This window comes from Knufia obscura (genome assembly GCF_036327395.1).
Source record: "Knufia obscura strain CCFEE 5817 isolate CBS 148926 chromosome Unknown scaffold_4, whole genome shotgun sequence".
NCBI classification, from domain to species: Eukaryota; Fungi; Ascomycota; class Eurotiomycetes; order Chaetothyriales; family Trichomeriaceae; genus Knufia; species Knufia obscura.
Genome location: NW_027042690.1, coordinates 1,428,586 through 1,452,288, shown reverse-complemented (window position 1 = coordinate 1,452,288; position 23,703 = coordinate 1,428,586). Strand labels below are relative to the sequence as shown.

At 52.1% G+C, this 23,703-nt stretch overlaps 10 protein-coding genes across 10 annotated transcripts; 5 read left to right on the top strand and 5 right to left on the bottom strand.

Annotated features, from left to right (window-relative positions):
• Window positions 1-218: 218 nt before the first annotated feature.
• Window positions 219-3,246, bottom strand: rga8 (Rho-GTPase-activating protein 8; the record flags this gene model as incomplete). The annotated part of the gene is made up of 3 exons (XM_064872912.1): window positions 219-1,414; window positions 1,465-2,923; window positions 2,977-3,246. 3 exons carry the CDS (start codon window positions 3,244-3,246, stop codon window positions 219-221), a joined length of 2,925 nt encoding a protein of 974 aa, XP_064731570.1.
• A 721-nt stretch (window positions 3,247-3,967) lies between these two features.
• PYK1 (Pyruvate kinase) lies at window positions 3,968-5,801 on the bottom strand (the record flags this gene model as incomplete). The annotated part of the gene is made up of 7 exons (XM_064872911.1): window positions 3,968-4,298; window positions 4,348-5,181; window positions 5,228-5,349; window positions 5,403-5,483; window positions 5,532-5,578; window positions 5,630-5,674; window positions 5,723-5,801. 7 exons carry the CDS (start codon window positions 5,799-5,801, stop codon window positions 3,968-3,970), a joined length of 1,539 nt encoding a protein of 512 aa, XP_064731569.1.
• Window positions 5,802-6,770: 969 nt separating this feature from the next.
• PMZ80_004485 (uncharacterized protein) lies at window positions 6,771-7,166 on the top strand (the record flags this gene model as incomplete). Its single annotated transcript, XM_064872910.1, has 3 exons — window positions 6,771-6,776; window positions 6,829-6,911; window positions 7,019-7,166. The coding sequence occupies 3 exons, from the start codon at window positions 6,771-6,773 to the stop codon at window positions 7,164-7,166; spliced, it is 237 nt and encodes a 78-aa protein (XP_064731568.1).
• Window positions 7,167-7,629: 463 nt separating this feature from the next.
• Window positions 7,630-9,332, bottom strand: PMZ80_004484 (uncharacterized protein; the record flags this gene model as incomplete). Its single annotated transcript, XM_064872909.1, has 2 exons — window positions 7,630-7,778; window positions 7,838-9,332. The coding sequence occupies 2 exons, from the start codon at window positions 9,330-9,332 to the stop codon at window positions 7,630-7,632; spliced, it is 1,644 nt and encodes a 547-aa protein (XP_064731567.1).
• Window positions 9,333-10,371: 1,039 nt separating this feature from the next.
• Window positions 10,372-11,256, bottom strand: PMZ80_004483 (uncharacterized protein; the record flags this gene model as incomplete). The annotated part of the gene is made up of 1 exon (XM_064872908.1): window positions 10,372-11,256. One exon carries the CDS (start codon window positions 11,254-11,256, stop codon window positions 10,372-10,374), a length of 885 nt encoding a protein of 294 aa, XP_064731566.1.
• Window positions 11,257-11,900: 644 nt separating this feature from the next.
• On the top strand, window positions 11,901-12,695 carry PMZ80_004482 (uncharacterized protein; the record flags this gene model as incomplete). Its single annotated transcript, XM_064872907.1, has 1 exon — window positions 11,901-12,695. The coding sequence occupies one exon, from the start codon at window positions 11,901-11,903 to the stop codon at window positions 12,693-12,695; it is 795 nt and encodes a 264-aa protein (XP_064731565.1).
• Window positions 12,696-12,755: 60 nt separating this feature from the next.
• PMZ80_004481 (uncharacterized protein) lies at window positions 12,756-13,769 on the bottom strand (the record flags this gene model as incomplete). The annotated part of the gene is made up of 1 exon (XM_064872906.1): window positions 12,756-13,769. The coding sequence occupies one exon, from the start codon at window positions 13,767-13,769 to the stop codon at window positions 12,756-12,758; it is 1,014 nt and encodes a 337-aa protein (XP_064731564.1).
• A 269-nt stretch (window positions 13,770-14,038) lies between these two features.
• PMZ80_004480 (uncharacterized protein) lies at window positions 14,039-16,168 on the top strand (the record flags this gene model as incomplete). Its single annotated transcript, XM_064872905.1, has 1 exon — window positions 14,039-16,168. One exon carries the CDS (start codon window positions 14,039-14,041, stop codon window positions 16,166-16,168), a length of 2,130 nt encoding a protein of 709 aa, XP_064731563.1.
• A 1,220-nt stretch (window positions 16,169-17,388) lies between these two features.
• Window positions 17,389-21,933, top strand: PYC1 (pyruvate carboxylase; the record flags this gene model as incomplete). Its single annotated transcript, XM_064872904.1, has 5 exons — window positions 17,389-19,425; window positions 19,484-19,602; window positions 19,648-19,672; window positions 20,477-20,911; window positions 20,965-21,933. The coding sequence occupies 5 exons, from the start codon at window positions 17,389-17,391 to the stop codon at window positions 21,931-21,933; spliced, it is 3,585 nt and encodes a 1,194-aa protein (XP_064731562.1).
• A 1,167-nt stretch (window positions 21,934-23,100) lies between these two features.
• PMZ80_004478 (uncharacterized protein) lies at window positions 23,101-23,445 on the top strand (the record flags this gene model as incomplete). Its single annotated transcript, XM_064872903.1, has 2 exons — window positions 23,101-23,256; window positions 23,305-23,445. 2 exons carry the CDS (start codon window positions 23,101-23,103, stop codon window positions 23,443-23,445), a joined length of 297 nt encoding a protein of 98 aa, XP_064731561.1.
• Between the last annotated feature and the right edge of the window lie 258 nt (window positions 23,446-23,703).

The following is a 23,703-nucleotide window of genomic DNA, read 5'->3' as shown; positions in this document are numbered from 1 at the left end:
GCTTTCACATAGCCCAAACCCACCAACAACATCTTTTCACCCGCCTTCTCCCTCTCCTTCCGTGCGCGGAAGCTAAAGTACTCGCCCTGTCGCAACGGATCTTCCATCACATGCACGTTCGCATCCAGACAGCCGCCACTAGTCAGCTGCCCATCTGTCCCGTCAGACGAACTCAACACCTCAGTTCGAAAACTATCACACGCACTCAACTTCACCCCCTAAGAGAAATCCTCATCCATAGCCCGATCCTGCAACTGCACACCCGGCGTCCCACTTCCACTCCCCTCATTATCACCCCCCGTAAGATTAAGACCACTCCTATTCTTGAGACTTCCATACCGCCCACTCGGAGCCGCACGTCTCCCAGACCCAGCCTGTCCAGTCACCCTCTTCAGCGACCCAGCACTCGACTTATTCTCCAGAGACGTGACCGACGCATAGATACTAGGCGATGCCCTCCCCGTCTCCGTCTCCTCATCATCAATCGGCGGTGGGATATGTGGGCCTGGTCCAGATGTGAATGCGCCGGGCATCTCGCCGTCGGGGATCGCTTCGAGCGCACTGGAGTCGGAGGTATGTGTCCCGCTTGAGTCGCGGTTAGCGTTCCCATCACCATTGCGGACCGCAGGACCCGTAATCGAGTCGGGCGATGTAGCCTGCGCAGACAGACTCGTTATCGTATCGGATCGCGGCGGACTAGCATTGGCATTGGTATGTGCATCGCCATGTCGTGTTGAGACAGGAGACGAGCCTGCACTCCCAGGGACCTCGAGACTTCCTCGTTTGGCGCTGCTGACGACGCGGTTGCCGTCGGGACGCGGGCTAGCCACGACGGGAAATCGACCTGGTCCACTTCCATCTGTGGATTTATCTCTTCTGTGACGGCTATTGGGGGCGGGCGACTTAGCGCGCTGTCGCTCGCTGTTGATTGCGCGGGCGCGGGCTTCCATTGCGGCGCGCCGGCTGGATTCATCTGTACTTGAGACGGCACGTTGACGTGCTGAATCTGCTCTCGTTGCGCCTGATGCGGCGGATGAGGCCTGGCGCTTGAGCTCGCCGAAGATGGCCTCTTTGTGGTCGAAGAGGTCGCGGACTAGGCGGTAGGGATGGCGTTCTTCCATTGTTAGGGCGTTTTGGGCGCGGGGACGGAGGATGCAGGGGGCGAGGGTCTGGGCTAGGCTTGTGATGTAGTCGTCTTCTGCGGAGGTGAGGTCGATGAGGCGGGTGAAGTGGGTTGTTATTGCGTCGAGGGTTGCGATGTTGTTGAGGCGGAGTTGGCCGAGGGTTGATTGGAGGACTTTGATTCGGGGGGCTGAGTCGACGGATTCGTTTGAGATTGGGTTTGGTGTTGCGTCTGAGGTTGTGTCGTAGATTGTTTTGATGATTTCGTAGACTTGGGAGGAGACGAGCGAATCTAGTAATGTTAGCAGGTGAGCTGTAGTCAAGGGGCCATGTATCACTTACCAGGCAGCTCGAGCAAGTATAGCTTCAGGACGCTCGCAACGATTGGTACTTCATATCTCTCGAGCAGCTCTTTCGGTATGGGGCCACCCTGGTTTATAGCGTTTCTCAGATGATGCGTTGCTGCAAGTGGCACATCCACAAGCCATATACTCCTCCTCGTGTCGTCCCCATCAAGATCAGGATAGTGGTTGTCCAGGAATGTTAGGAGCGCAGTAATAATCAACGGCACCCTCTTCTTGTCGGCTCTCGCTCGTGCTTCCAAATCCACACCAAAGACCTGGCTATCGACGCTACCATAGTAGTTCTCGTACGGCGTGACTTTCGGTATGAACGGACCAGTCTTGTAGTTCTCCAGGAAATATCTCAGATCTCCCAAAGGATTGATCGTCTCCTGATAGAGCATCATGTGGTCGACCTGGCTCTGGAAAGAGGGTATACTGTTGCTGATAGCGCCCGAGAAATCCAGAATGACGGATCTTATCGCTTTCAGTCTGTCTGTCTCGCAGCGCTCGAGGAATTTGAGGTGTGTCATCATCGTCTCTTCCAGCTCGCATCTCAGTAAGTCCAGCTTGATGACACCAGCCTTGTATCTCTCATCCGACTCTTTCGCTTCTCTTCGCAGTCGCTCAGGTGGCGTCTCGTTCGGATATGGATTATTCAGAGGATTCCATGCCTGTAGGGTCTCGGTCAGATTGCCGACCACAGGCGACTCTGCATTGTTCCCATCAAGAGACGACACGGTAGATGCTCGTCCGAGCCCCTTCTTCTTGTCCGGTACACCAGAAACTTGAAATGTCCTCGGCCGCCACTGGTACTTCATCTTCGAGCTATTCGCAAACGTGCTCCCGACATTGCCAATCAACCTCAGAAATCCTCGATCAACCAGGTCCTGTCCGATATTCTCCGCATATCCAACGTTCGAAGCATTCATGTGCTGCTGTATATACTGTGTGATATCTGAGCCGCTCGATGTATTCTCATACACACCCAGAATCGGCACCTTCGTCTGACCCATAGGTATCGTCCCCAGCATATGCGCGAGTAGCTTCTTCAGCTGATCCGGCGGGTATGTCTGATCTCCAATTTCGACAGGCAGCTGTTCGACTTCCTCCTGCACCACTATTGTAGGGGGTGGACTCATCGGCGGCTTGGGACTGTCAAGCGCCTTCTCCTTCCCTTTATCTTGCGGATCTTGAAATGCGAACTTGTTCTCCTCCTCTTGATCCTCTACCAAGCGGCACTTATTGAAATATGCTGCCCGTAGCTTCTTGACCGCCTCGGCCTGCCTATCATGTGCCTTGATCTTCGATTGTAGGTCGTCCTGGGAGTTCTGTACTCGCTGCGCATGTGCATCGCACCATCTGGAGAACGGGTTAACGACTAACTCCCGGATATTGCCCGCTATCTTTTGGTGGTTCTTCGTTGCCTCGACCATCTCGCCGCGCACGCCTTCGTAGGCCTAGGCAGACATGTCAGCTCATTCTCCACATACAGCGTCGGACACCATCCTACCTTCCGCGTTGATGCTCCATCATCTCTGCTGAAGCCTCCATTCATGCGATCTATCGTCGGCGCAATGTCGCCCAGTCTTTCGCTGTACAGTTCCTCTGCTTCCGCGCGCATGCTCGCTATGGTGAGTATCTGCTGGTTCTCTACCACTCCTTGTTGGAGCTTGGTGAATAGAACACCGAGACCGCCAGCATAGTCGCTGGACCAGAACGAGTCGACGAAGCTGGGCCCTTTGGCTTTCTTCGCCGGCGGCTGAGCTGTCTCAGTCGTCATGTTCGTAGCGTTGTATCAGAAAGGAAGATAGTAATTCACTTCGTCGGCTACAGGAAGGGGAGATCGAGCAGGGTCGGTACAGTCTGTCTGCTGGATGCGATCGTTGGGGTAGTGACTTCGTGGTTCGTGAATTAGACAGGGTATAGGTGTCGCTGAATAGAGATATCTATTGCAACATCACTGTAAGCAAAGAAGAGAATGTGTACAGATCCAATAAGTTCGTATGGAAACATCTGAAACGAGATTGCCCAGGTTGCTGCTGAGTATTCCTGGCAGCTGTATCTGAAACCCAGGCGCATCAGGCGTGGTTGCGCAAGGCCAGTCAGCCGTCACTGGTCACTCGTCTCCACTACTCCAGCTAAGACAAGCCTTTTGGGTAAGGCCTTCCAGGGGCTCAAACCGCCCAGTTTATGGATGCTCCGGGCCATTATTTCTACGAGACCGAGCATGAGTGATGGAACGATAACGGGTATTTCATTTCTATAGAACATTGCTTGTGCTCGCTCAACTTCATCATCATACTTCGTGGGACTCAAACATCAGACGTCTCGTCCCTTCGTGATACCTGCTTTTAAAGTTGTCGACAGTGCAATCATCACAACGTTCCCTTTCTCATCCGGGCTGGCAAGGTGTCGAAGAACTTGGCCGTAGGTTTCTTGCGATGAGGTGACTGAGGTGCCTCTCTGAACACTTCATCGTCCGTCGTACTTTTGTCGGCTAGTCAATTGTCCTTGAGACCGAGATCTTCCTCTGCCGGTACCACACGGATGGTGTTTGTGTGACCCATACCACCTCTCCATCCTTGCACACACACCACCGATTCACCCTTGTTCAACACACCCAGCTTGATGGCCTGTGCGATACCCCACTTGAGTCTCTTGTCGACGTCCTGTTGCCAATCGACTCCTCTGAAGTCTGGCTTTGGCTCTGGGAAACAGAATGGGTATACACCTCGGTACAGGTGAGCATATCTCGAAGCTCGTGCGTTTCTCGTGATCATGATAATCGGGCAGACGGGTCGGAACTTGGATAGGAGACGGGCTGTGCTGCCACTAAAAATGCTTGTTAGTATTTTGGCCATTATGGTCAGCATGAACATACCTTGTGGTGAGTGTGATGATAGCTCCGGCGTTCAGTTCCATGCTAGCACCAACAGCAGAGATGGCGATGGACTCGCTGGTCTCAATTGGTCGTTGAAGGCTCGTTCTCATCTCGTCAAACACGTTGGCATACGGAATTGCAACTTCAGCAAGTAAGCAAGTCTCGTGCATCATGGTGACAGCCTCCTTCGGGTAGCTTCCCTTTGCCGTCTCTCCCGACAACATGACACAGTCAGCACCATCCAGCACGGCGTTGGCAACATCCGAGACTTCAGCACGAGTTGGTCGAGGGTTGTTGGTCATGGATTCCAGCATTTGAGTGGCACAAATGACAGGCTTGCCGGCCATATTGCACTTGGCGATCATCATCTTTTGTGCAATGAAGACCTTAGCAGCTGGGATTTCGATACCAAGGTCACCACGGGCAACCATGACACCGTCGGTCTCCTTGAGGATCTCGTCAAAGTTGTTCATGCCTTGCTGGTTCTCAATCTTCGCAATGATCTGGATGTCCTTGCCCTCCTCGCCGAGAACAGATCGGATGTGCTTGATGTCGTCGCCGCGTCGGATGAAAGAAGCAAAGACCATGTCGACCTTGTTCTTGACACCAAACTTGAGATCTGCCTGGTCCTTCTCGGAGAGAGCTGGTAGGTCGACATCTGTGCCTGGTAGGTTGACACCCTTTCTCGAAGAGATCTGGCCGTTGTTCAGAACCTTGACTCGGATTGTCTTGTCGTCCTTGATCTCCAGGACTTCGAAGGACTGGATGCCATCGTCGACGTAGATCAGCTTGCCGACGCCAATGACCTTTGTAATGTTCTTGTAATCCAGGTATCTGCTTTTGTCAGCTTAGCTCTTCTGCGCCTAGCTTCCCATCTTACAAGTTCTTGTCATCTGATGCGGTCGCGTACTGATCATCTGTGGTGATGTTCAGCTCAAGGCCAGCCTTGATTGGGATATCGACGTCTCCTGGAGTGTTTCCTGTTCTGATCTCAGGTCCTTTCTGTCTTCTCGTCAGCCTTGATATCCTCCTACTCTTGCCCTTCTCTTGCTTACGGTGTCAAGGGCAATGGCCAGAGGTCGACCAGGCATCTCTTCGGCGGACTTGCGAGCATTGTCAATGACAGATTGGTGGTACTAGTCTGGTTAGTTGAGTCCTCTCGTTTGGAGGAACATCAAACATACCTCGTAGGAGCCGTGAGAGAAGTTCATTCGGACCATGTTGAGACCCGCTGGTCTATGTTAGCACTTTGGCCTGTCATGCAGATCGGGAGTTCTCCCACCCTTTCTCAGCATGGTGATCTTCTCAGCACTATTGGTCTTTGGACCTGCATCGTGTTAGGTCTACCACCACCACATTGGTGCTCTCTGCTGACCGATAGTGCCGATGATGCTCGTTCGGCGGTAGTTTCGTTTGGGAGCATAGTCGATGTTGAGACTGGAGTGCCACTCCATCTTGGTCCGATTGTTCAAGTGGTCCAGAGCGTCACCCATAGTTAGATAGTCTATTCGACTTCTCTTTCTATTGCTGTAAGGATGCTTTTTGTAGGAGTATTGTATGGATGTACGAGGGAGCGGTCAGCAACGGATCTAAGTGATATGAGCTGGGAAATCGTCAGCAAGCGACATAAACAATCATGACAGGCGTATCGCGTACCTCTGTGGACGTCACACAGCTTGGACAGTAGAGATAATGCAGCACGTTGAGTGGAGGGGCTTTGCAGAAAAAAGCAACGATGGTTGAGATTAGATATTATCAACACGTTCACGCGCGACCATAAGCTCCGCCAGCTAGCAAAAGTCGCACCTGCCAGTGCGTCACTCAAACAGGGCCGATAAGTTGGAGCAGTTGATCTCAAACTCAGATAGCTCACCACGTTGCAGCTTCCTTGCATTTATATTGCAGTGTGCTATTACGGGCATCTATATTGAGCTCGCTGCCCGAAGCCAGCTGTGTTCCGTCGGACATTTGTTGAGAGCTGTCCGTGGGTCCGGGGCAGTCCTGGCGGCATCAGTGTCCATTATGCCAGGGCACATACACGACGACCGAAGTGTCTAGTACTCAGCACAATCAGATAATCTCAACACCAACAAGAAGACCCGTCACGTCTGTTCATCCAAAAAGTTGGGAGCGATAGAGGGGCACTTCTAGCGCTGAGGGTCCTGCCCGAAAGGATGATTTGACGCTAAGATAACACTGGCCGACGGATGTGTCAGCCAAACTCAAGCGAGTGCTCGGGGCAACCGCAGGCTACAAATGCTGCCCGCAAATGATTGGCTGACATTGACGGTGCGTCTCGTTCACATGTGCTTGAACCACTGCATCAAGACAAGACACTGCACTGCACACGACTCATTCACGATCAGTCCTGCGCCTGCCACACCCTACCAACGACTCTGATACATGCGCAATCAAACGTCAACATGGTAGTACGTTTCCTGATGGCATAACACACCCTTGCGCAATACTAACGACGCACAGCTAGGACGAATCACCCATTACGCCTTCGACGCTGTGTTGGTATCTGCCTTCCTCGCTGGCGTAAGAAGAAGCACCGGTCTCACGTATGTACCATTCAAGCACACCGCATGAAGATGCATGGCGACACTCTCTCCGGTCCCTCCGCAATCTTGATGTTCGGCTGCTGATGCCAGACTGACTGACACAACAGGCCTGCTAGCTTGAAATCGAGCACTTTCGGTGAAAGCAACAAAGAAGCACAATCATGGGTCGACCGGTATCTCGGGGTGGGCGAGTGGGTGATGGATCAGTCAATAGCTGTCATGGGCAGCAGCGGCTACTTTGAGCGCAAGAGATGATGTGTACAGCATATATGGTTATCTGGGATATTGTATAAAGTCCGGCGTTATTTGGAAAGGGAACAGAGCTTGGGAGTGATTCAGTCGTTCTTCCAGAGGGCGCGACGAAGAGAGCAATCATGACAGAAACTACAACCATTGGGAATTTGGAAGGCTCAAGCACCGTCCATGGCAGCAGCAATCTGTGCCCACAGCAGAGGGCGATGCGAAGAGGATATCTCATTGCTGATGCTTTCAACCGAGTGAGAGGTGGTGTCTCACTCTGCCCAGTAACCTCAATGGCCTGCACAATTGTCCAAGACCCATGATACGGATGCTGCCAATCGCCTATACACTCGGGCACAAACTATGCTTGCCGCACCACTTTACCGCTCAGCCCCCAAAGATCCATAATATCCATCAACTGCGATACCACAGTCTCATCCCTATTCTTCTCGCGCACTGCACAAACCCATTTATCTCTCTACTCGCTCATCCTCCTCTGAACCGCTACACCCCTCATCAACTCATCAACATCAATCCTCTTGTAAAAAGAAATATGCCCAAACGGCAACCAATACTGCGCCAGCAAATCCGGGTTGATCAAGAACAGCTGACTAGGAATGAACTCATCTGCACCTCGTTAGCACACTCACTCCTCGCACAACATAGAAAAGTAGGCGAGCACTCACCATCCCTAAACCCCCTCGCAGCAACATGGCCCCTACTCCTCACCACCCTCGCCCCCCTAAACGGTTCCTCATGCGCGATACGTATCGTCCCATCCGGCCCAATATCATCTGCGATAAACGTGTGTTCACCTCTGGGAACATTCACATCCCCCGTGATCTTGATCGCCTCGATGCTGCCCCTGTGGATCGATCCATCCGGATCCGCAACGTTGGGACTTACATTCCCACCCTGCACACTTGCCCCGTTTGCGCCAGCCGCGGTCTTCTCCATCCCCACACCAGGCTCGTCCGCCTCATCCTCCTCATCATTAAACTGCTGCTCTCGTAACGCAGCAAGCACAGCCTGTATGTAATTCGCCCTTCTAGTCCCCCCACCCTCCTCCTCACCACCATCACCACCCACGCCCATCGCCTCCCTCTGATACCGCGGCGCCCTCTCCGTCTGCAGCACAAGCAAGAATTCACACCCATGCGCCGCATAATCCCCCACAAACAACCCCTGATACGGTTTCGTCGCACTCGGCGTATACAGACTAGTATCAAGCGTACTCCACGTACTCACCTCCTCCCCCACCCTAACCCCCAAACTCCGCATCCCCTGCGTAAAATGGCTCCACGTCCGCAGTCTAAACGTCGTAGTACTGATTTCGTCAATCGTAGACGGTTTGTGGCCCTTAGCCATGAAGCTGTTGCTGCTGTTATTCCCCGTTGAGGAGCGTGTGCGTGGCATAGATGGGATTGTACGTGGTGGCCAGACGATGACGGAGGGGGTGTTCGCTGTTGATTCGGGGAGGGTTTTGGAGAGCATGAGGGAGGCGTTGATTTTTTGTTCGGGGCGGCCTACGCGCATGGGGGTTTCGGTTTGGGGCGTCCAGGTGTTTGTGTTGGTTTCGGATGAGAAGGGGTATGTGAGATGGAGGACCGGGTCGTCGGTACTAACATATACGCGCGGCTCGATCTGGTGGATTATGACGCTGGGTTTTATGCTCCAGAGTTGGGGTTGGGTTGGGGGGCGTTCGGCGGCGAGGCGGTAGCCGGAGATTGTGGCTGTGGCGGGGTTGTATTTTATGAGGATTAGTTTGCCGTTGTAGGCGTCGTCGCTGAACCAGATGCGGTGGTGGGGGAGGAACCAGTGGGGGTGGTGGGAGAGGTAGAGATGGCGGTATGAAGGGGCGGGATGGGGGGTGGGAGGGACATCGTGGTCGGGAAGGCTTGCTTTTAGCAATGGTAGCCAGAGTTGTTCGTCTTCGACATGGGTCTTGAAGTCATGGCATGTTCGATAGAGGGATTGGAGATGTTGGACGTTGAGGAAGGAGAGGATGTGCTGGATTATTTCTGGTGGTAGCTTGAGTATGGGGGCTGTTGGAGGACGAGGCTGCTGGTCGGCATGTTGGGCGAGTTCCATTCTACTCTCGCTTGAGGTTTCTGAGAGCTGAGGCGATGCTCGACTAGACTCTGATGCTGACGAGAATAGCGCTCTGTTGAAGAAACCCATGATGGTTCTTATCCGAACAATTGGGATTTCGATGACTGGCTAGAAATATCAATGATATACCTCGTGGTCAAGAGTTCCTAATTGTATAAACATGGACGTATTGGTGGAGGTAATGCCGTCATGATGGACGAATCAGACTGAACAGTGGGAAGCAGCTATACCCCGAGTCGCCACCTTGGCTGCTTCAATCCACTATCATCAAGAGGCCCATTAAAGCCAGTCACTATGTACGAATTTGAGCGTTGGAAAGAGTTCCAGGTTGACTGCTCTTCAGTGACAGAGCATTGAGTCCTGTCCGGGAAGTCCTAAGTCAGGCAATGCGGTGATCTCCGGGCAGGGAGCACTGTGTGATAAGGTAGTGTTGGTAAGATTCATCTCACGTCTGCCTATGGGCTACTTAGTCGAAAAGGTAGAAGAAGACTCTGCATTGCACCTCACCGATGCTGAATCTATGTTACTTCGCAAACTCATCAGCCCGCCGCAGAACCAAAATTTCCATAACCTACGATTTCTGTCAAGACACAAGATATCGGCATGATGCTCGCAAACGGAGAAATCCGGCATGAATATAAAGAGAAGACAGTGTCTGTTGTGCTGCAAGGGATTGTCCAGCCGCATTCTATACACAAACCGGGAGAGCTTCCTGTTGTGAACCGTCGAGGGGTAATTTCTCGCTTACAATTCGAGATGTTGACACTGTAATAGTTATACTAGGCACCCAGTGAGCCGGTGCGGAAACAAGATGGCCGCCCCGGTTTCGCGAAATCGGTTGTTCAGATTACTCGTTAAAGTCTAGGCGCTATAGGCACAATCGCACGCCTAAGGGCCGGCGCTATTCGTGCCTAGAATGCCTAGAACATGAGGAGGAGAAAACTGGCGATCTATTTCGCGCACCCGCTCGACATGGTCCATTCGTTCGATCGTGTTCTTGGATTGGTTGAAACCACCCTGCAGGTGCCTTGTGCTCGCCCAACTGGCGGCACCATCGCCCCTAACGTCCCCCAGCTCAGTCAAGGAGCATGTCCAACCAGCCAGGAACCTATTTGGTGACGACAGCAATGTTAGCTACGAACTTGAGCTTCACCGTTCCGTCTTCCATCAACTCGAATCCAGGCGTCTTCCGATGCTCCTCCTTGACAATGTCGATAGCCTTGTCCCAGTTCTCCTCGTCTGACTGAAGCCACCCAACAGATGTAGTACCCCCGATGAAGCTCCACAGCATGTTTGCGTAGCGGTCGAACTCAGCAGCGTGGCAGTAGACGTCGCGCCGAACCAAGGTGATGTTGTTTTCCGAGAAACCAGCCTTGACGATAGTTGACTTCAAGAAGTCTAGGTCCGACCATTTGTCGAGGCCGCCTCGAATCTCAGGTGTGCCTGCAGGACGGGTCTTCTGGGAAGCAATCCTGATCGGGTCCATGTTGGGCACGTAATACCACGAGTTGAGAGCCGCGGTACCACCCGACTTGAGCGTCCTGGCCATCTCTTTCATAGCTGGCACACCATCCTCAGGGAGCACGAAGAGGAAGGCCGTGCCGATGATGTGGGTGAAGGTGCAGTCGGGGGTGATAGTGGTAAGGTTTTGAGCATCTGCGTTGATGGCTTCAGCAGGCCATTGATTCTTGGCCGCCTTTTGTGTGTAGGCCTCCAAGGACGCCGCGTTAATATCCACACCTTTGATCGAAAGTGTTGACAGTATATGGCTGCTCACGGATGCGGCGATTGCAGCAGTTCCAGCACCGGTACCGCATCCATCGTCTAGGGTTACGGAGCCTTCCTCGATGGGCACGATCTCGGCAACGGTGGCTTTGGCCAAGTTCTGCATGCCGTCACCGACGAGCTCATCGTAGAGCTGTGGGGTCGGCGCGAGTGCCTGCTTAGGCACGAACGTGTTGTTGCTGCCCTGCGGGTCGTTGATCTGTGACATGACGGACAAGATGTGGAAGAGGAAGAAGAAGCTGACAAGGCCGACCACTTGCAGTAGGTGGTGATATGAAGAAGCGGCGTGGATGCCGCACGCTGATAAATCAAACAATACAACAGTATCCCCAACTTCATTTCTTCTCCGTTAAGCACTCTTCACTTGCACCTATACTACGTGGCTGAGCGGACAAAATACCAAAAAACAACAATGGCCCCGGGATTTCAGCCAAAGCAGATTCCACTGTTTGACCGGTCAGTGCTGGACATGTACCAAAATAAGGAAAGTACTACTTCTTTAGGTCCAAACATCGGCTTGGTGACCCTGCTGCAAGTCGCGACCGCTTGAGATTTTGCCTACCGACACCCTATTATCAATGAATAGATTGTGACAACAAGAACTACTATTAACCCGTTATTTGGTGGGGCGACCCATTAGGCGACCAACCGAGTACACGATAGTTAGACTTACTTTTGCATCAAGGCAACCACCATGTTAGACCCCACTCGTGACTCTTCAATTGAACATAAGGTATATACACATCCAAACACTATACAATCGTCGCCCCTTCATGTCGTTCTATCGAGCTGTATGCCGTACTTCGTCGAGTACAGGCCGTTGTCACCTCGACCAGACCAAAGTTCGTCATCATGGCATCAACAAGGATGCCTGCGCCCAATGCGCTCATGCATACCCTATCAGCGAAGCGTCCATCAAATTGCAGAGCAGAAATGTTCGACTTTGAGCAGATAGGCATGCCAGAGTACAAAGGCAAGTTTGCAATGCTCATCCACGACCTCCTCTCGCCAGACGAATGCAAGGAACTGCTTGAAGCTGCTGAAGAATCATCAGGCCACCAGTGGGAAGGCGCGATGGTCAATATCGGCTGTGGGCAGCAAAGACTTATGACCGACATCCGTGACTGCGGTCGCATCATATGGGACACGCCAGAAGTCGTCGATAGGCTTCTTGAACGCATCAAGCCTCATCTACCACAATCTGTCATAGCGATCCAAGATTCCGGCCATATCACAGGACCTGGTCCAGTAAAGCGGAAGGAGACCTATCAGATGACCCGACTCAATGAGCGGCTGCGTTTTCTGAAGTATACCAAGGGCATGTACTTTCGTGAGCATTGTGACGGCAGTTATGTGACACCCGATGGCGAGGAACGGAGTTTATTGACAGTTCACATATATCTGAACGGCCAGGGCGCGGCGGGTAAGGAGGTCGAGGAAAGTTTGAAAGACCACGAAAAGCCGCTGAAGGGTGGTGCGACTCGCTTTTTCAGGTTCGGAAACAACACATATGACGTGAATCCAGCGACTGGCGCGTGTTTGGTGTTTCAACATCGAGGTCTGCGCCATAGTGGAGAGGAGGTTGAGCAAGGCTGCAAATTTACTCTGAGGACAGATGTGATGTATCGCAAGGTCGAGGAGAAGTAATGCTTGCTTTCAACAGAGCCGATTGTGTTCCTAGAGATATCGTTGTGGTTGTGGTATTGTTCACCCTTTGCCAGGCGCTGGGTCGTTCTTCCAGAAATCTCTTTCGAGCTGCTTATTGTCAAAAGTCTTGACTTCGTGTTCTGCAGGGGCGTCCGGGATGAAGAACTTGCCCAAGGTCTCTCCGAAAGCATCAACAAGTTTCTTCTGCCGGTCAATTCTTCCCTCGTTTAATGTGGTGGTATACTTGAAGAAATCGTCTGCATGAGTCTGTGCCACCTTGGTCTCTTCTAGTATGGCTTTTGCGGCAACCTCTCTTTCGTGGGGAGGCAGCTCATGCAATGGCGTCTTCAGACTTTTAGCCAGGTTAGGTGGCAGGTTGATCTGTTCTATGGTAGGCGCCGGTCTGTTCGGGTTAAAGACAGAAGTCAATGGAGGGACGGGCTTTCTTTGAGCCTTTGCTTCATCAACAGCCGCTTCGTAGTCCATCATGCGATGGTAGAGTTTATCTGCGTGCATCTGTATAGCCTCGTCTTCTTCCACTGGACTGTAGGGATTGCCCTGATAGCCCAGGGCTTGCAAGAATTTGGCTTGCAGCTGAAAACAGCGGTTGAAAGCCTTGGTCTCTCGGTTACACAAGGTCATTCTGGCCCTCAGCTTATCCAAAGTATCTCCCTGTTTGAAGCAATTCCTCTTCAGCTCTTCCTCGAATGCGCAATTCTCTAGAGCGGCGTGGGTCAGTGTCGCTTTTCTATCTTTCTTCGCATCCATCACTCGTTGAGCTGGGTTGTTGTTTGGGTCAGGCAGCTCGGACTGCGGGATGTAAGTCTTCCACAGGTCTTTGTAGCGGCCATCCTGAAAAAGTGATTCTTTGGGCAGAGGTCGTTCTTCAGGTGACAGCTCCAACCTCGTCTTGACATGCTCCTTCTGTGATTGTGCTTGAGGTTGCTTTGGCGCAGGTTTCTCTGGTAATGCATATGGCCTGGGCTGCTGCGAATCGAGAAAGTGTTTGAGGTCACTGTCAAGAGATTTGGTGGGATCTTCGTCCTTCTTCTTTCCTCCCCAAAACCAGCTCATCGTGAATTACCGTTTGATATTCCGATGCAAATTCTAGAGTTGCTAGCTGGAGATGAACATCTTGGATAAGACATCTACTACTCAATCACCTCGATGCCTGGGAGCTCGCCGGACATCTTGCCAAGAGTTTTCTCCGCAGCATCGGAAAGTTACGACGCGTAAATCAATCCCCCGACGCGTCCTAACACGACTTTGCTCGCAAGACGTCGAGGGGTACCTCGCAAATAGAACAGCAAGCAATCTTCCATGTGGACACCATTTTGACAAGCATGGCGACTGATGCCAGGGATGAGCGCCAGCTCATGCGACAGCGAGGTGCAGGCACGAGAGATATCGGCGACACTGATTTCGGCCTTGATTTCGGTGCTGGTTCGCGGCAAGAGCGACAGCTTATGCGCCAACGTGGTGCTGGTAACAGGCAAATCAACAACATCGATTTTGGCTTTGCTTTCGCGACACCAAGCACAGTGAGAGGCCGGAGGTCGCAATCACGAAGCAAAACACCAGCGACTGCGACTCGCCAATCAAGAAGCCTACGCACGACACCAGCTCCGCCAGCACAAGAGAACGTCCAGCAAAGCCTATCAAGCGCCCGCTCGACTCGAAGCCGACAGAGTCCGGTCGCACACAGGGATGAACCTACTAGTCAACCACAAAGGAAGAGAAGACGGCTGAGCGAGGTGTCAAACTTGACAAGCGCTTCAGCCGTTGGCTCACCTTTTGCTCTACTGAGCAGCAACAACATCATCGAAGAAGAGCCAGAGCCGGGTCAAGATGACACTCAAGCGCCGGGTTTGGGACGTGGTTCTGACTTGCAAGAAGAAGATCAGAATGCGCCATCATCACCTCTCTTCTTTCCAGACAACATTGCTCAGGAAACAAATGGCGCAGACAAGGAAAATGAACACACTGGTCCGGCAGCTCCGAAGCCATCGACAAAGAAACGGAAGAGGAAGTCGATTGGGCAGCAAAGTTTGTTCAAGAAGAAGCGCAATTTCGGCACACCTAGGTCGCCTAAGCCTACTCCTCCTGAAACACAAGAAGAAACGCTACCGGTACAAGAGCTGAGAAGGAACAGCCATTCAGCAAGACGCAGCCGCCGATGGAGCATTGCGAGCAGTGACCCACCACCACGTCCATCACCGGTTCCCTCTCCTGTGCACCAAGCACCAAACCAGCCGAAGGTTGCGTCAGAGCCTGCCCCGGAAGCTGGTTCTGGATCAGCTGAGCCGAAGCGGCGCAAGAAGCGAAAGTCCATTGTGATGGGCAAGACGAAAAGGCGCTCATCTGGTGCAGTATCTACGCCTTCACAGATAGTGTCAAGCATTGAAGACGAGGACGAGCCACCACAGGATGAAGTACAAGCCGAGGAGGAAGCGGAGGGAGCGGACGAGCTTAATGAGCTCTCTGTTCAACTCGCATCTGAACAGCAACCAGAGCACGAATTGGAAGACGAACAACCTCGTTCTGGTCGCAAGAGGGTCTCCGTCTCAGCCAGATCGAAACGCTTCAGACCAGAAGTACTAGAACAAGTGCCTGACGGCGATGAGGACGACGTAGACGAGACATATCTACCAGATGATGCAACACCTGAGCCGACACCGGCTCCAAAGCGAGCAAAACAGAAACTACAACAAAAGACAGCTCGCCATCGGCGTTCTGACAACGCAACTGGCGCCCGTCCAACTGGAGTAACGAAGCGACGTCGCAGATCCACGTTCCCAATCATGACCCATCGTATGACCAACATTCAAGCTCTCCCCACCATCGCCGGAGAAGTAGAGGAAGATCAGCAACACGATTCCGACGCAGACGAGCTCTCGCTCCCAGCGCCGCCAACAATCACAACTCGGGCTATGCCCAACGCCGTCGACGTCTTAGCCCAGGTCTGTCGTGAATCCATTGACAGCTCGATTTCAAGAGCTAAGTCGGAAGGCCTTCCTCGTGCAGGCCTCGGTCGTCGGGTGACGGCACTCGAATCTTTCCGGACGTCGCTCGATACTCGTCTCTTCGACCTATCGCAAAGTCTAGACCAGCGGCTGACCATGGAGACCCGACTGCGCAAGATCCGAAGAGAGAAGGCCGAACTACAAGCTCGATGGCTGGAGATTCGACGGCAGAGAGACCAGCTAGATCTCAGGAAAGACGCAGTCAGGCGGAATCATTGGGAGGGTGAAGTTCTTAGTCGGAAGAAGTTTGAAGCCAGTCAGGCAGCTTTCGGGGTCGAAAATGCTTTGAGTAGAGACGATACGAACGAAGTCGCTGAAGAGGGGGCAGGTCTGGAGCTCATGCTTAGGGAGGTTGCTGCAGATGTCAGCTCGGCTAACGGAGCAGGCATGGTGGAGAGTTTGAAGAGCTTCAATGCTCGGCTTGAGAGGCTGGCTGGTGTCCTTACCTGACTGGAGGTAGATGAGCTCAGAGTACTAGCCTGACCTGTGTGCTCGTGTAACATATTTTGACGATTGACGACGTTATGGCTCTACGAACACAATATTGGTATGATACAATACAGTATTGTTACAACCACGAATGGTGACACCATTGCGCTTGCTGCCTCTGCTCCCCTGCAACGTGAAGACAGTGCATGCGACCTGTCAAATGAAGGAGCTCATGGTAAAAATATACGTAACGTAGTTACCTGCACAAGTCCTTTCTGCCTTGTTAGAGCATGACTGACCGTGGCCGGCGAAGGCTTTCCAAAGAAGAGCTCTTCTCGTAATCGATCCGCTTATCGAAACAGTCTCGTTAATCCTTTCCCCTTTCTGCGGCTCTGTCTTATCATGGACGTGGGTCCTGGTTGATCGTTGTGTTTACGATGACATAAACTTGAAGACGTGCTGAATAAATGTGGGATTTTCTGCCACTTTGCTTTTCAGGAAAATTGTTTCTTTCACATATGCATATTCGCCCAGATCGTGACCGCGGGAAAGCCTTGCCTGTTGGACGCGTCGTTACCTAAGTTTTAGTATACTCCGAGTGGCATGCACAATGGAATCAACACGATGAGCGGCAACTTTAACAAATGTAGCTTCTGAAGCGCTAGATCCGAGCAAGCGGTTTCGGTAAAGCAAGGGCGATCCGTGCGGCCTCAGGTTGCCGTGCAGTAGTTGGCCGTCGAGACCGTGCCGAGCATGGGCAGCGGTTGCCTTTGTCCGAGGTCACCCATGAGACTTGCTAACCTCCAAAACTTTCCGAACCTATGAGGCGGAAGTGTACCGAGTGTGAGCAATCCGAAGGAAAGGAACGTAAGAACCGTGACATTGTCGTCGCCAGAATGAAAGCCGAGGGCAGCAGCGAGGGAGGAACAAGTGGGGTACAACTGTACCTGCCACCACCAGTAAATAAGCTTCGATAGCTCTTATCGCCCTGGCCGCGAATCTGTCTTGCATCATTCGTCCCTTCCGTAACTTTTGGCTGGTGTCAACAGTACCTTAGTCAATAGAAGAGCTTCTTTGACACACTTTCTGGCCTTCCTCTTCTTTGTTTTGGAGCTCTTATCCTTATCTGACCAACACTCATTCCGCATTGTTACCTGCAGCTCTTATAGCTGCTTTCCACCGCAGCTTCGACCCCTCCATCGAGGCCATCCTTGCTGCTCGAGCCACGAGAGACAGCGACCATGGCTACCAAAGATGGCACCTCTACTCCCCAGGATGAGCACAATCCTCTCGAGCACACGGTTCACCACCGTCTCAGAGCGAACTCTACTATTATGCAGCTCAACAAGATCATGGTAGCTAACCGAGGAGAAATCCCCATCCGTATCTTCCGTACAGCACACGAGCTGTCCCTGCAAACAGTAGCTATCTACAGCTATGAGGACCGAATGGGCATGCACAGACAGAAAGCTGATGAAGCTTATGTGATCGGCAAGCGTGGACAGTACACACCTGTACAAGCATACCTTGCTCAGGACGAGATCATCAAGATTGCGAAAGAGCATGGAGTTCAGATGATACATCCAGGCTACGGCTTCCTGTCCGAGAACGCTGAATTCGCACGCAAAGTCGAAGAGGCAGGAATCATCTTCATTGGCCCCTCATACAAGACTATCAACGATCTTGGTGACAAGGTCTCCGCCAGGACACTTGCTTCGAAGGCTAACGTGCCCGTTGTGCCCGGTACCCCTGGCCCAGTGGAGAAGTACGAGGATGTCAAAGCTTTCACTGATGAGTACGGCTTTCCCATCATCATCAAGGCTGCCTTTGGTGGTGGTGGACGTGGTATGAGAGTGGTTCGAGACCAAGAATCGCTGAAGGACTCGTTCGAACGAGCAACTTCTGAAGCCAAGTCCGCCTTTGGAAACGGCACAGTCTTCGTTGAGCGATTCCTCGACAAGCCGAAGCACATTGAAGTCCAACTTCTTGGTGACAACCACGGAAATGTTGTGCATCTGTACGAGAGAGACTGCTCGGTCCAGCGGAGGCATCAAAAGGTCGTCGAAATTGCACCTGCCAAAGATTTACCTCAAGAGACTCGAGATGCCATCCTCAACGACGCAGTCAGACTCGCCAAGTCTGCCGATTACAGAAACGCAGGCACTGCCGAGTTCCTGGTAGACCAGCAGAATCGGTACTATTTCATCGAGATCAACCCTCGTATCCAAGTCGAGCACACCATTACGGAAGAGATCACTGGCATAGACATTGTTGCTGCGCAAATCCAAATTGCTGCAGGCGCCACTCTTGAGCAGCTGGGTTTGACGCAAGACCGCATCTCGACAAGAGGCTTTGCATTCCAGTGCCGTATCACAACCGAAGACCCGGCAAACCAGTTTTCGCCGGATACTGGCAAGATCGAAGTCTATCGATCTGCTGGTGGCAATGGTGTCCGTCTCGATGGCGGTAACGGTTTCGCAGGTGCAGTCATTACACCACACTACGACTCTATGCTTGTCAAATGTACCTGCAGAGGTTCCACATACGAGATTGTGCGCAGAAAGATGTTGCGAGCTCTGGTCGAGTTCCGTATTCGTGGTGTTAAAACAAACATTCCTTTCCTGGCATCTCTGTTGACCCATCAAACTTTCATTGACGGCAATTGCTGGACGACATTTATAGATGACACCCCGGCACTGTTCAAACTGGTTGGCAGTCAGAATCGTGCACAGAAATTGTTGCAATACCTCGGTGACCTCGCCGTCAACGGCAGTCAGATCAAGGGACAAATTGGCGAGTCGAAGTTCAAGGGCGACATCATCTACCCCACCTTACACGACCGAGAAGGCAAGGAGATTGACGTCTCCCAGCCTTCGACGAAGGGATGGAAGCAAATCCTCGATCAGCAAGGTCCAGAAGGTTGGGCCAAGGCAGTCCGAGCCAACAAAGGTTGCCTGCTCATGGACACCACATGGCGTGATGCTCACCAGTCTCTGCTTGCTACCAGAGTACGAACTGTTGATCTGTGCAACATCGCTTACCACACAAGTCATGCTCTCGACAACGCTTTCGCTCTGGAATGCTGGGGCGGAGCAACGTTCGACGTTGCTATGAGATTCTTGTATGAGGATCCATGGGATCGTCTCCGGAAGATGCGAAAGCTCGTACCGAATATTCCGTTTCAGATGTTGCTCAGAGGTGCCAATGGCGTCGCATACAAGTCTCTACCTGACAATGCCATCTACCAGTTCTGCAAACAAGCCAAGAAAAATGGAATGGTATGTTCCTCTACAGCACCCATTCCACTGTGACAATCCCACTGACTCAATATACCAGGATATTTTTCGCGTATTCGATGCTCTGAATGACATTGATCAGCTCGAGGTCGGCATGAAAGCAGTTCAGGAAGCTGGTGGTGTGGTTGAGGGCACCATGTGCTACTCTGGAGATAGCGGGTCTACCCTGTCCTTATTTCTTGATACTTGCTAACTGTTTTGCAGTGTTGGTGAGTTGAGCCTTGAGCTTGTACCTTTCCCATGCCTATTTTAGTCGAGGATTCGTTGGCTGGCACCTTCCCGGATGATCATTTCTTACTTTTCGGATCCAGTCTTCCTGAGATATCTGTCATCCGAATAGTGTCGACCTGGATGGCTCTCTTCGTTCTCGGAACCAGGATCTTTACCCACCAGCTAGATTGGACCTGACACCCTCCTCCTATCCTGGACGACGTCAAATGATGGCTCTTTCTACTTCCCATGGATGCGCACCTTGCTCATATGGACCACAAACTTCAGAAAGGACTCGGCTACCTTTTCCGGTTTCTTCGTTGTTACAACTACTGGCGTCCTCCCCAAGGTCAAAATCGGCTCACTGTAGAGTCTACTGCCATTCCCAGTCGAATTGACCTCATCGATTTTTGCAACAAGAACAATGGTCCCCAGTTCAGCGATGGAGTCCACCCCAGAGCCAACAACGAGTATCTCTAAACCTGCTCAAATCACGACCCGGTCTGCAATATCACACTCAGTGCCGACGCTCAGCTGCAACACCTTTTCACACTCCGGGTGCACCCCAGTAAGGCCGCCAGAACCACCAGAGCGCGGTCAGGGACTTCGTGGAACAAGCCAAACACGCTGCTGACAAGGTTGCTCGGAGGTCCCCCTCGGTGTCTGCGATGATGCCGCTACTACTCAACCAGGACTGAATGTACATATCATCACCAAAAACACCTTAACTGGACCGGACTGCGCTTCTTGGGCCCTCTTGGACACCATCCAATTCTCTACAAGTCACTTTTCACCATAACATTCACTAACTGTGTCAAATTAGAACCCCAAGAAGAAGTACAACCTCGACTACTACATGGACCTCGTCGACAAAATCGTGAAGATCGGCACTCACAGTCTCGGTATCAAGGACATGGCAGGTGTACTCAAGCCTAAGGCTGCAAGACTTCTAGTAGGCTCGATCCGCGAGAAGTACCCAGATCTGCCTATCCACGTTCATACTCACGACTCTGCCGGCACTGGTGTTGCATCGATGGTTGCCTGTGCTGAGGCAGGTGCCGACGCTGTGGATGCCGCCTCTGACAGCATGTCTGGCATGACCTCTCAACCCAGCATTGGCGCCATTCTTGCTTCCCTGGAGGGCAGTGACTTGGACCCAGGCCTCAACGGCAATGCTGTTCGAGCTCTCGACACATACTGGTCTCAGCTGCGGTTGCTCTACTCACCATTCGAAGCTGGCCTTACTGGCCCAGATCCGGTAAGTCATTATGAGGAATTCGATCTGGTACGGGTTTACTAATGCGACGATAGGAGGTCTACGAGCATGAGATACCCGGAGGACAACTAACTAACTTGATCTTCCAGGCCTCTCAACTAGGTCTTGGGGCCCAGTGGCTCGAGACAAAGAAGGCATACGAACAAGCGAACGACCTCCTTGGAGATATTGTCAAAGTCACTCCAACCTCCAAAGTTGTTGGCGATATGGCCCAGTTCATGGTCACCAACAAGTTGTCCTACGACGATGTTCAGAAGAAGGCTAAGGAGCTGGACTTCCCCGGATCAGTGCTTGAATTCTTCGAGGGGCTCATGGGACAACCATACGGTGGCTTCCCCGAACCACTGCGATCAGATGCTCTTCGGGACCGACGAAAGATGGACAAGCGACCAGGGCTCTACATGGATCCTGTGGACTTCGACGCGATCAAAAAGGAACTGAAGGAGAATTTCAACACCACAAGTGAGACTGATATTGCGAGCTACGTAATGTATCCCAAGGTGTTTGAAGAGTACCGGGGCTTTGTTGACAAATATGGTGATTTGTCCGTCTTGCCAACGAAGTACTTCCTCAACAAGCCAGAGATCGGCGAAGAGTTCGCTGTTGAGCTCGAGAAAGGAAAAGTCCTCATCCTCAAGTTGCTCGCAGTTGGACCTCTGTCGGACGAGACGGGACAGCGAGAAGTGTTCTACGAGATGAACGGTGAAGTTCGACAGGTCACAATTGACGACAACAAAGCAGCCGTCGAGAACACGAGCAGACCGAAGGCCGATCCGGGTGATAGCAGTCAGGTCGGCGCACCGATTGCTGGTGTCTTGGTCGAGATCCGAGTCCAAGATGGCGCGAGTGTCAAGAAGGGCGACCCAATTGCTGTCATGAGTGCCATGAAGATGGAGATGGTTGTCAGCGCGCCGCATGCCGGCAAAGTTACTAACCTTGGTGTAAGAGAAGGAGATTCAGTCGCTGGCTCGGACTTGATCTGCAAGATTGAGAAGGAAGGCTAGATGAATGGTCTGCTTCTCGTGGCTTGCGTTTGCATGGCGTGGTTCGAGCACCTATGTCTGAAGTGTGTCTGGAGCACAATCGTTTTGGTATCAGCAGGCCGAGGCACGACATGAAGTTTACGAGAATGGATTTCCAAGATGAAGACCTATAGCATCCCAAGACAGTTTTCAATGCGATCTCATCAATACCCTGTTCTGCTCAAGTGGTCTTATGGTGTCTAACCCTTGCAAGCTCCTGGCCGGATGAATGTCAGGCCAGCCGCCTGCATCAATTCCAGCGGCATTCCAGTGCCCTGCAAAGAAGGATTACCAGGGGAGCACTATCAGTATATTGAAGTCGACTCAAGAACCTACGAGACTTCGATGAGTCTTTGGTTCTGCGGCTCGAGAGCACACCAGGTCTCACAACTTGTGCGTACCTCTAGCCATTCTGATGTTGCCGGCCGAGACTCCTTGCAAGGTGAATTACTAAGACATCCGAGTCGACTGCCCGTGCTTCTACAGCTTGTTTTGTGGTCCTTCGACTGCGGGGTACATTAGTTGCTCCTCGTTAGCGTCATCGGGTATTTAGCTTTGTCTCCTGATTTGACCTTTCGATCAGCGTCTTCGGTTTCCCTTGCCTTGTTGACCTCACCACAGACATGGCATGGATTGCATATGTCAGCTGCGAAGGATGCGTAGCATGCACATCGCGGTCCTTCTCAGCTGGCAGGAAGCATCCATGCCAATACAGATCATTGTCGGGTGTACGCCAGCACTTTTCATTCTGTCGAGCATGCTCGAACCCCTACCCACTTGATGGTCGATATAGGCCTTTCGATGAGCAACAAGAGTCTTGGTCGAGCATCGATGGATGGAGCTTCGCAAGCAGGCCTGGACTGGTTGCCTCGTGATTGACTGGCCAATCGCTGCTTCCTGGTAAAGTGCAGCTACCCCATCCTAGACCGTTTCCCATGTGCTCCTCGCATGCCCCTGCTACGATTTGGGATTATCAAAGCGACCGACATATCCTACGTCACCATAGTATGTGATACAAAGAAAGAGCATATCCTACATCAGTCGTCTCGCTTACCTATTCTATCCACCCGCACTTCGTCTATCAGCAAGATACCTATCTATTCAAGATTGACAGCGCGACCATAAGCCCTACATCCACAAACCTTCAAGATGTTCTTCAAGCAGACAGGATATAAGCCAAGGACTGGCAGCATGTCCTCGCAGAGCGGTGCAGAACAAGCGTCAACGGCTTCAACAACACAGCCAGCACAACAAGCTGCCAACACAAAAGAGCCAGGAACTGCAGCACAAGCTGGTCGACGCAGAGTAAGCTTCCACCGTCTGACGAACAGCCATTTACTTACATATTTGCAGTCATCTACCGACCAGAAATACCGTGGACTCGAAGGTCACAAGAGAAGCTCAACGGATGGCAAGAGACAAAGTTTTAATGACCAGTCTGCTCAACCGGGTGTGCTTGGGCAGATGTGGACCAACTTCACCAAGGGAAAGTGATCAGTACAACGCCATTGATAATGAGGTTACGAAGCTACACGGCCACAATCGGCACATTCGATGTTGTCCTTATGTATGACGAAAGTACACCCCGGCGTTAGCACACTGCGGGAGCAAGGCCTTCTGGATATATGGGATGCTTTGCAAATAGTTTGAGCGATGCGATTCTTACACAGTGCCTAATAGTTGTTGATGTTTCATAGGAATGCTATTTCGAGCTTCACGAACTCATTCCCTCCTTCCGCAGTCTATCGCGCA